Genomic DNA, 12320 nt, shown 5'->3' on the forward strand with positions numbered 1-12320 from the left:
TCCTCCCTTCCTTCCTTCCTCCCTTCCTTCCTTCCTCCCTTCCTTCCATCTTTCCTTATGCAGAGAACAGAAGGAAGGAAGATGGAACCATGAGATTAGCAGGACAGTTTTGAAGGCTTCAGGCTTAGCTTATGTAATTTTTATTCAAAAAGCTATGCACAACCAATGTCTGCAGTTTCATATAAAACACTTTTTCTCTCATGTATAGCAAAGTGTCCATTTTATTTGGAGTTTGCTAAGTCCAGAAGAATTTTTTTTTATTATTTCACTTTCATGTTTGTATTCCCAGTGTCATATCCTAGTGCCTGAAATAAAGTAGTTACTTAGTATTTGATGCTTGATGACTGGTTTATTTTTCTGAAAATTAGAAGTGTTTTTATTATCTATATATAGAGATTAAAAAGATTTATCTTTATTATATATAGATTTGATATACATAAATGGATATATGGATGGATATTCATTTACTATATAATGCATATCCATATGCTATATATGTACATCCACAAAATATACACATATTTATATGTATACAAATGCATACATACATGTGTATATTAGCATTGACAATATACATGTATGTGGCATATATGTATACAACACACTGTGCGTGTGTGTAGAACAAATTAACCAGGAACACAGCTATCAATATTTTAGAATTTTTTGCTTTCTCATTTTTTTGCCAGTACATAAAAGTGGAAATAACAGAAGCTATTAAGTTTTTGATGAAACTATGAGATCACTTAAAAGCCCTTTTGTGTTTTCCCTAACAAAACCCTGAGTAAGTGAACGTTTATCACACAATCTGTGACAATTTATGCCAATACCGTTTTTCACTGGAAATGATAGAATATCACAAGCAGGCTGTTAGCAACATGATCTTTCTGGTTTTAACTCTTTGAAAAGTCTGTCCAAAAGGTGAACAAATGCAGATTTAAGTTAAAAAACAAATAGCTTTTTCTGTGAGTGAAAATGCCTCTGTCAAATAACCTTTAATAGCTTCAGCACAGCTTAGACTAGACTGATTTGATTGTTATGTCTGGGGATTCAGCCTGGAGAGAGAAGAAAAAAAGAGAAAATAAAACGAAAGCTTCCTTATTGATTAATCCATCTCCTTTGTCTTTTGATTTAAAGGTTCAGTTTCACAGTCTGCCTGGGATACAGGCTGTCTCCCACAAATCTCCCCATGGTGAAGGTTAGTAGACAGCTGAGACAGGTATTTCTGACACATGTAGAGTTGGGAAATTGAACACCTATTGATCCACATTTAAAAGATGTTATGTAAACAGGTTTAAGGGCAAAGATGTCCATCTTTTGGCCTGATCCATTTATCACCTTGTTATAGGTCAGAGCAACATTGCATTTCAAGGTAAGACACCCATGTCAAAATGGTTAGCACTTAAGAAAATCTTAGAAAATTTCAGCATTGGAAGGGACCTGGGAGTTCACTTAGTTGAACTGGTATCTACTCAAGGAGATCTTTCTACAGCATCCCAAATAAAATAACCATTAAGCTTTCTAGTGATGGAGAACTCACTACTTTAAAAGGTAGGCCATTTCACTGCAGACTGTTAGCAAAGGTTATTGAAGTTATATGGATGCAAGATATGTCTTCTATCCATTGCTCCTGGTTCTGTCTCCAGGGGCCAAATTAGGTAAGTTCTTATATATGACAGCATTTCTAAAATAAGAACCTAACACTTATAAACTCCCCTCCCCCAATTCCTGTCTTCTTCACGCCAATTCCATTCAGTAATTCTCTTTTGGCACACTTATAAATTCCCTTAACATCCTGGCTGCCCTCCTGTGCCAATGCCTTTCCTAAAATATGGTGCCTATAACTGAACAATATTCCAAATGTGGTCTGACCAGAAATAAAGATCATATTTGCTTTTTTTGGTTTCTTTTTCATATACAGCATTGACTCATATTAAGGTAAGAGTTCAGTAGACACTAATTTTTTTTTATGTGTACTATTGTCTATCAGTGTCTTGTACATAATAGGGATGAGAATAGGTTTGGGATTATTATTCACTTTTACAGATGAGGAAATTTCTTCTGTCACACAAATTGGCACCTTCCCTATCCCTTATATTCTTGGAGGCTTGCCAGGAGCCATGTAGATCTCATGGGCAGTATTTGAACTCAGGTTTTCTTCATTTCAAGAGCTACTTCTTAACCATTATACCACACTGCCTCTCAAGTAGTGACAATAAATGTTTATTGGATGGCATTGAACTAAACCAAATCTTTCCCTTTCTGTTATTTGGAATTAATTTTTTGAACCTAAGTGTTGGATTTAAGATTTGTCCCTATTAAATTTATTATTTTATTAGATTGTGGCCCGTAGTTCTAAACTGCCAAGCTCTTTTTGGTCCTGAATTTATCAGTTAGTGTTTTTATTTCTCCTCGCTTCATGCCAGGTGCAATTTTTTTTTAACATGCACTCTACTCCTTCATTCATGTTCCCAATGAAAATGCTAAACTGTGCAGAACAAAAGATAGATTTCTATAGGCATGTGACTCTCTCTTGGTAGACATTAATCAATTAATCGCCATTCTTTGGATCTCTTTAATCCTTCAATCACTACTTGAAAACATCAAGACATTTCTTCGCTTTGTCCACAAGAATATTATGAGAATCTCCCCCTTCCCAAAAAAAATTCCATTCTAAAACCATAGGATATGATGAATATGGCATTGTCCAAATCTGCCAGTTAAGTAGCCCTATCAAAAAGAAGGGAAACAAAAGAAATACATTTAATGTCAGGTGTAACAGTTCTAGCAAAGCTTGGGCTTGCTTTGTGAGGTGGGCTTAAATTACATAAGGCACTGGGAGTTATATTTTTTCCCAAATCTGGAAGAGAGGAAACTAATGAGTAATTAAAACTAGAGGGCAGAGTGTTTTGCTAAAGACGAGGTTTAGATCTCTTTCTCAAACTAAGAGAGGAGAAGAATAAGAAGAAGGCAGAGCTAGGGACCTGAAAGGAGTTAGGGGGATTGGGCAGATACATAAAGGGGAATATGGAATAACTGGTGGTCCTTATCTCCTCTCTGAGCCTTGTTTCCACTGGGAGCTATTGGAAGCCCTAAGTATTCTATTATTGTGATAAAGGTTGCATGATTTCTAATAAAAACAGATGGTTGTTTCTGTGCTTTCATTTCCTTGTGTTCCTTGTTTGATAACATGAAGGAACAACATACCTCTGGGAGCCATATTGGAGAAACCGATCTTTCCTAGTTCAGGGCTGAGATCAGAATAGTTACAGTCTTTTCTCTCTAACTAAGAACATAATCATGAGTCATTTATATGTTGTGAACCCATGCTGACTTATGATGATTGTGGTTTCTTTATTTAAGATGCAGAAACTTGATGTGTTTTGATGAACTTTTTAAATCAAATAATCCCTTGATAATAATTTAATGTGCTGTGTACCTACTATGTGCCAGGTATTGTATCGGATTACTCATATACATATCAAAGATTTCTATTCCTCAGAGACTTGATTATAATAAGATTATCAATAAATAAGCTTCAGAATCATTTTGCAGGAAAAGCAGTCCTTTTCTTTTAAAGGAAAAAAATCAGTTATTTTGCAGTTTAGGAGAGGATAAACAGTAAAACGTTATTCCTTCTTAAAATCACATTCAATGATTAGGCTAACAGTTCAGTGATGTGCTTCATGTGAAAGCATGCAGAAAACAATGAAATGGATACTAATGTATAGAACCCAAGTGCCTATGATCTCTATGATTCATGCCTTAGTTGAGGATGATGAGGGGGGAAAAAGGAAGAAGGAAATAAAAATACATCCCAAAAAGTTACACACACCCAGAGTATGTAAGAGTAATATATATTTATTTAGTAAAAAAAAAAAAAGCTCAGGTATGAATAAATACTGGTTTCATAACAGGCTTTATTTCTTTTAAGTATACTATTGTAAAAAACCTCAGAAATAGGAAATATATCAAATGTGGTTGCTTTATGGAAGAATAATTAGTAAAAATATTTAAGAACAAGGAAGAGTAAACTCCAATATTAAAGGGAAAAAATAGGATGACTCACTACAGTCAGACAAAAACCAAGATAAAAAGTCAATGCTATGGACAAAGCTATGTTTAATATTTGTGATTTTAAAAATACAATTTGAATGACTTTTCATGAAATGCACAATATTTTTAAGCACTTACTATGACTGGGCCCTATGCTATGTACTAGGAATATAAACACAAAAGTGAGACAAGAAATTGTGTTGTATTATAGAGCTAAACATGTCTATTGAGATTGACTGTAGGCTTCTGTATTGGCCAGAAAAGAAAGGCTTTTAATACAAGGTAATGTCACAGATTGTCCTTTGTCTCTTCTGCTGTGATGCTCTCAGGCAACATCACCAGCAAATAAAAATGTACAAGATTCTTAAGACTTCATATAAATAAGATTTTTCAATCTCTTGCCTCTTTTCTAAAGAATGATCAACTAACATGTATTCAGCATAGTAGTAAATATTCTGGAGTGCATAGAAGAAGGAGACATTGTACCTATACTTAATGAGCTTTCCAACACACACAGACACACCACTCAACACTGGCCCTGCCATTGGCCTTCCCTGCCATTGACCTTGCAACTATTTCATCTAGCAATGCAATCCTTACTGCCTCACTCAGAAATCATGGATATGGTTTTGTTAATGGAAGTGACAAGTTTTGATCATATATATATATTCTTATCCTATATGCAGCCTTATATCCATTCTACCCTCTAGCCAGACTAAATTATTGCCCTTCACATCACTGGATTTCCCTTCTGCCCCAAAGCTGACGCCTTCCATATGACTGTTTTCCTCTGTAGGTTCTTTGGGAGCAGCGATTATCACACTTCATTATGTTTATCCCCAGCCCTTAGAACAGTGATTTGCACTTAGTATTCAATAAATGCTTTTTCATTCGTTCATTCATGAATACTAAAATATTCAGGAAAAGAAACACACTAACAAAAAAGAAAGAAAAACTGTTACTGCTAACTTGATTTAGAATAAAATATCATACCTGGGTAACTTTGCATATTAATTTTATAAATTCAATTCAACAACCATTTTAAGTGTCTATTATGTGCCAGACATTGTGAGACTATAGGTACTTGTAGATACAAAGACTAATAGTGTCCTTAAGAAATTTACACTTTGATAAAAACAAATCAACAAAATCCACTTCCAAAAGGACATTAATGAAGTAAAAAGACATTCAGAAAACCCAATTGCTTTTTGAATATTTTTATTTGGTCAGATTTTCTCAAGAAAATATTTTTTTGTGGAATATGCATATATGCTTTCTGTAAGCATAAGCAATGAAGATGATTATAATGGGATGAAGAGAGAAAATTACAAAAAGAGAGATGAAGAAAGAATGGTCTGGCATGCTATGGAGTCATGAAGAGTTGGATATGACTAAATGATAGAACAACAACAAAGCACTTAATTTATGGAAAACAACAAAATAGAATCAAACAGTCAATTTTCTCTTCCCAGTCTTAGAAGCTGAGGCTTAGGACTGAGGCTAGTAGTTAAGAATCAAGGTCTCCAAAAACCATTTCTGGTTCTAGAGCTCTTGGAAGTGATTTCTTTACACAAAGTGTCTTTTCAGGTCCTTAAGGAAGTAAGATATGCACTCACTGTCCAGTTTGGGAACTTTTCGCTGGACCCTGAGTTCTAGATCTTCCTCTGAATTTTAAATTGAGTCATTGGATTCAGCAGAAATAACAACAGCTTTATCACATGCTAGAGAAGTATTATTTTAAGAAGCTCAGGATCTTCCTGTAAGCTGGATTGAATAACTCCAGCTCCTAGTTCTCAGTTTATATCTTGAAGAGGACCAGTTGAACCTGCCTCTCCCTACTTATGAGATTAGGCAATGAAGCACACAAATGATGTCCTATAGTCTGGCATTCCCAAAACTGGGTTTGCTATGAATGGAGGTTGACAATCTATATCATGAAAACAACTATAAAAATGTTTTGCGGTTAACAGAACATTTCTGGTAATGAAGAAGAGTTCACCATTCCTTACATCTTTGAGTTCTTTTCTTTCTTTTTTTTTTTTAAGCAATCGGGGTTAAGTAACTTGCTTAAGGTTACACAGCCAGTTATTTCTGGGTGTGGTGCTGAGTATCTGAGCCCGGATTTGATCCAGGTCATCCTGACACTGGAGCTAATGCTCTTACTCGCTGAGCCACCTGGCCACCCCTAAGCAATTGGGGTTAAGTAACTTGCTCAAGGTTACACGGCCAGGTGTTTCTGGGTGGGTGCTAAGTATCTGAGCCCAGATTCCATCCCCAGGTCATCCCAACACTGGAGCCAGTGCTCTTACTCGCTGTGCTACCTGGCTGCCCCAAGCTCTTTTCTTAAGGCACTAAGAACAAAAGTGTCAACAAGTGGCAACTTCAGTTTTATGCCTGAATAATTGATTTAAAAAGAAACAAACACATACAATTCCCTGAATTCATTCTCCTCATAACCTCCAGTCCCTAATTTATGCCATCCTACAGTTTATATGCTATTTTTCCTTGATCCAGATTTATATTCAAGAAAGGTCTGAGATGTTATTACTTATCTCTAGGAATAGATTTCCTCCTCTCCTCTAATATTAAATTTTAGAAACCTCGCAATAAAATACTGCCTTTGACTTCAGTTAGTTCAAAAGAGCTTTAATGAAAAATAAACTGTAGTAATAGTTAACATTCTTTGCCAAACTATACTTTTGTTTCCCTTCATGGTTCTTATTTTCAATTGCCAATGAAACTGAATGCAATTATCTAATGCTTGAACAATTATATAAATCACTAGCTGGATGTTAAGGGCCACCCTTGAAAGTGGCTATCCCATAATATTCTTAAATTCACTCCAGAAGAGTTCAATTTAACTTCATACTCATTAATGTTGGACAATTAGTATTTCATGTATACCCTCTTTGCCACTTAAAAAAAATCTTTAATGAAGACTGATTAATACACTGTGCCCCTAAGACAACTGAATATTGAAATAGGTTTAGGAACATTCCTAAGTTAAACAAGTATTTTTTAAGCTTCTACTACATGGATAAGAACTTTGTAAGGCACTGGGTAAAAGTGAAAAACCAAATTATGCACAGTTCCTGTCCTCAGAGAGATTTTATTCTCTTTGGAGTGGTGGCATTTGTTGACATATAAAAGATGAGGGGTGGCCAGGTAGCACAGCAAGTAAGAGTATCGGCTCCAGTGTCGGGATGACCTGGGGATCAAATCCGGGCTCAGACACTTAGCACCCACCCAGAAAGACCTGGCTGTGTAACCTTGAGCAAGTTACTTAACCCCAACAGCTTAGGGGTGGCCAGGTGGCTCAGTGAGTAAGAGCACCTGCCCCAGAGTTGGGATGACCTGGGATCGAATCTGGGCTCTGACACTTAGCACCACACCCAGAAATAACTGGCCGTGTAACCTTGAGCAAGTTACTTAACCCCGATTGCTTTAAAAAAAAAAAGACATATAAAAGATGGCATGGCTAAGTGGTGAAGTGAATAGAGCACTGGCCCAGGAGTCAGGAGGACCTCAGTTCAAATCCAACCTCAGACACTTAACACTTACTAGCTGTGTGACCTTGGTTAAGTGACCTATTGCCCTGCCTTCCCCCCACAAAAAAGAAAGAAATAAAAAAAAGGAAATATACAACTTTTTTTCAATTTAGAATGTGATTAAGTTCACAGGACAGGACAAACAGGGTAATTTGAGAGATTTGAGGAAATAGAGATTAATTTCTCATGTCTATAATGTAGGAAAGTTGTATAGAGCAGGAAGTACCTAAGCTAGACCTTAATGGAAAAAAAAAAGAATTTAAAATAGACATGTTCATGGAAGTTGACATACACAAACAAATGCAAGGAGATAAAGATAAAGGAGCCACTGATTTGGTTTGCCTTAATTGTTCAGTACATGCTGGGGAAAAAGATCAAAATAAGACTGACTAATATTTCCAAGTCAGATTATGTGTTGGGACTCTGCTAGGAGAGGAGTTTCAATTGTAATTCAAATACTGTTCTTAATTTTTTTTTTAAAGAAGTCTCATCTCCTTTGCACTACCATGAACTATATATAGATAAAGATATACACATGCACATGTGTTTGTATATTTATGTGCATATATATATGTATGCATGTATAGCTATATATATGTAAAAATGCACTCAGAAAAAGCAAATTTTGTTTCAATAAAGTTCAGCAATGAATCAGTGGATCCTAGACCTTGGATTAATCATTTACCATCACCAGTAGTGATGGATTTTAAGATGAATTAATTTAAAATAAAGTGATTTCATAAGCCATCTTTTAGTATAACATTTCAAAGAATAATGCAGTACAGATAATAGTGAAAGGACATCTCTAGATATCTAGTTGGCATGATGGATATAGTATTGAACTTGGAGGTTGGGCTACCTGAAGTCATAGCTTGCCTCAGATTCCCTGTTTACAAAATGGGGATAATAGGACCCACCTCACAGGATTATTTTGAGGAGGATCTGATGAGATAATATACAAAGCACCTTGCAAAACTAAAAGTGTTATGTAAATGTGAGCTACTATGATTATTTCTAAAAAGCCAAATTTTTATTCCTTTCCCAAAATTTACTAACAAAGTTCCTCACTTTGTAAACCTATACACATAAAAGAAAAATGAACAACTGACTGCTCTCCTATTTCAATCACTCTGTCTCTGGTTTTTATCTGTTGAGCTAAGAAATACTGTATTGAGACTAAGGAGGGAAAATTTGTTAGCGGTAGAGAATTCAAATGTTTTACCAGTCCACAATATATTTTGGGTTAGGAAGTATTTTTCTAGTCTGGTGATGTCAAAGTCAAATAGAAATGGGGGACAATAAATCATAAATAAGGATGCCAGTGGGCTGCATATTGACTCATTTTTAAAATGCAATATTTTTCCATGTTTTATTGTATTATTATTATTTTATTAAATGTTTCCTAATATATTTTAATTTGGTTTAGGCTACACTGTGAGTGTCATGGGCCATATTCTCCACTGCATTTTTGACACCCATACCCTAGTTCCTTCCTCTGGTCAAAGATTAGACCACAGCCATATCCCAAACCACAGAATCCCCTTTAGGAATCCATTTTCAAAAATATTTTTGCTTATCTAATTATCATGGAAACCTTAGTAGCCAGAAAGCAAACACCTGGGAATTTTTTTTTTAATGAATGGTACAAAAGATGCAAGTATCTGTATTTTTTAAAAGATTTTTTTTGTTGGCACACCTTTTGGTTAGGTGTTCATTCACTTGCTCTTATTAATGTGTATTTATGTGTTTTGCTTTCATTTCAGTAAATTTTTCTGCCTCACTCTGGCTACACAGGTCCTTTCCAGCTCTAGAACAATTATCCCATGATCTTAAAGAACATGACCCTGGATTTTGGGAGTCCATGCTAGTGTAGCATAAACTATTACCGGTCCTACAATACTAGAAATGTTTAGGGTGTGGGTGTGACCAGCATTTGACTGTATGTCTGCTGCCTGAAGATCAGTCTAGCTAAACCTAGAGAGACACATTACCACAAAACTGTGTAACTCATCGATGTAAACTATGTAAGTAAATCAAGATGATTATAATCTGCACTGATGGATTTTCAAAGACTTTAAGTGAAGTCTAAAAAATTTGACTTTAGCCATTTCAGAAAAGTTAAAGGTTTGAGTATAGGAGAAGGTGACATGAACAAAGTCATGCTTTAGAAAGACTGGTCTGGCAGGAAGCATAGGGTGTGAATGATAAAATTTGTCTTATTTAAATGCAAATATACATATATATTTATATTCTATCATTTCCTTTTAAATAAATATTTGTTTAGAAAATTAAAATAGCAGTAACTCCATCTTTAGACTCATAAAAATATCATACGGTGTCTATCAAAGGCTTCTGGGTCAAACTAAGAAGTATTTTATCCTGGTGCATTGGAAAAAGTAATGGGTGAGGTATAATGTACTTTGGTTTGCATCCCAACTTAGGCACTTTTATAAAATATGGAACCTGGAATAAGTCCCTTCCTCTTTCTGGTCCTCACTTTCTCCATCCATGAAAAGAAGGGACTGGATTAGATAACTCTGAAAATTTCTTCTAACTCTATAAATGCGGTTCTAGTCTTGGAAGATATTTGAGAATTAGCAGCTCCAAAATGGATTCCCAAAAGTGAATTATTTGTTCCCTACCTTTCCTTTATGAAAATGACTTATTATAAAAGTTTTGGTAATCCTAACATTATCCCTTAATCCTTCATCCATTATCTGCATATCATTGAACTTACCCGTCCTGCATAGTGCATAATAGTGAAGGTGGTACAATGATCTTTGAGGGCCACATTTCCATTCCCATCCTTAATGGCAGAATATACTGCATTGGAGTTGGAAGATTCCAAGAGAGACTGCAGCCTTTTGGGAAGATTAGATTCCAGTGATCCAAGTACTTGGCTCTCTTCATCCAACAAAGAGAGAAATCCAGATGGCTTCTGAAAAGCAAAAGAAACAATACTTAAAAAAAAAAAACCTTAGGCAGTTCTTCCACTCTAATCCCTTCAATTTGGTACTTTTGTTAAATGAAAATTGTTTAATATTTTGTAGCTAAGAAGGTACTCATACCATGACTTTTTAAAATTTGATTTTTTTTCTAAGTACTAGGAAGTGACTTTTTAGAAATTTCTATGAATTTAATTTCATCCTGACACATTTCATTAAAAATAATGGAATTACAGATTAAAAGAGTTCTCATCAAAATGAGATTTAAAAAAAATGTTGCTTATGTCAGGAAAGTTGCAGTTTATTTTAATATACGGAAGTTTAGTCTAACGCAAACTAAGGACTTCATACTTCAGTTAGGTTAAAAAAAAAAGAAAGAAATCACCACCAACAAACATGAGAAAGAAAAAAGACTAAGACTCAAGATTATGTGACAAAATCCCACTCAGCAGGAAGTAGGAAGTGCCTTTATGACATTCCACAGTTCAGACCTAGAAAAAGCAACCGTGCAGAAGAAAGTTATAAATCTCAAATTAGAAGGCTGATCGTTTGTGACTGCCAAAGAAAAGAACTAAAGCACTACAGTATCTGATGTTCTAAAATTAATTCTGCATCACTGGAAAGGGCTGCTTAACAGTACTTCCCAGCCTCCAACATCTCCCCCATATTTAGCATACCATTCTGCCTACATAGTTTGGACATCTGTTGAACAACTTTTTTACCTAGTGCTTTGTATCATTTTACTCCGTCATTTGGGTCCCTAGGAAAAATGCTGGAGTGAATTTTAAAATGGCCTTTTTAAGTAAGATAATTGTTTGAGTCCATGCCAGTAATGCATAGTCCTCTGTAGACCAACCTAGAATTGATTCTGAGAAGTTTTTCCCCCAGAATGTGGTTTCCTTTTCTACAAGAACTGATAACAGCCTATCAAGGAAGGCTGGTGGAAGGAAAGGAAGAATGACAATTTGTACTAATGAAGGATATACTTTTACTGAGAAACTCATAGGCTTTTTGAAATATTGGTGTAAGAAATAATGGTCACTTGGTGAGCAGAGAGATCTAATATATTTTGTTAATGTTCATACATTAAAACCTTAGCATGCCACTTTCCTAGTAAGGCCTGAAGAGAGTGGTTTCATGAATAGATTGAATAGACAGCTGTCTTCAAGGTTTAATGTGAGGCCCTCAAAAACACATACCACCCAATCTTAGTTGCTGTTGCTGATATTCCACCCTTATAAAGTGATTCCTTTGGGTCTTGAAGGTTTTTAAGAATTCCAGAGTACCTTATCAAAATGCAAGTATTTATTAGAGGAGTGAGTTTTGATCATCAACTAGAGCTAATAGTAATTATTTATACAATATTCCCAATCATCTCAGCTATCTGACATTGTGGGAATGGGACACAAAGTGCTAGGCGTAAGTGACTAAGTGTCTTTAGGCAGAGGAGAATTTCAGAATATAAAGTGCTTACTTTTTGAGAGAAAGACAGAGAGGCAAAGACAGAGGGACAGAGAGAGAGACAGAGAGAGGGACAGAGACAGAGAGAGACAGACAAAGAGGGAGACAGAGATAGAGACAGAAACAGGCAGAGAGAGACATAGAAAGAGAGAGAGAGAAATTTTCAGCTTGAGGAATGAAGGACTAGGAAAGATTCATAGAAGTGACATTGCAGTTCCTTCCTTGAAGGAAGAGAAGGTGAAGATGAAGATGAAGATGAAGACAAGCAGTAGAGATAGCCTACATGAATATGCACAGACCACACCTGGGTGAG

The 12320-nt window shown here is 35.5% G+C and overlaps 1 protein-coding gene across 1 annotated transcript in view; it reads right to left on the reverse strand.

Moving 5' to 3' along the window:
• MYO16 (myosin XVI) overlaps positions 1-12320 on the reverse strand; it is an 871975-nt gene that overhangs the window by 237746 nt on the left and 621909 nt on the right. The window contains exon 25 of the mRNA XM_069094125.1: positions 10339-10539. Within this exon, the coding sequence (XP_068950226.1) occupies positions 10339-10539 (201 nt within the window). The remainder of the gene's footprint in view (positions 1-10338; positions 10540-12320) is intronic.

The sequence above is a fragment of the Petaurus breviceps genome, unplaced genomic scaffold (assembly GCF_028583685.1).
Source record: "Petaurus breviceps papuanus isolate PSGF00001 unplaced genomic scaffold, PetGlider_PUasm1.0 214, whole genome shotgun sequence".
NCBI lineage: Eukaryota > Metazoa > Chordata > Mammalia > Diprotodontia > Petauridae > Petaurus > Petaurus breviceps.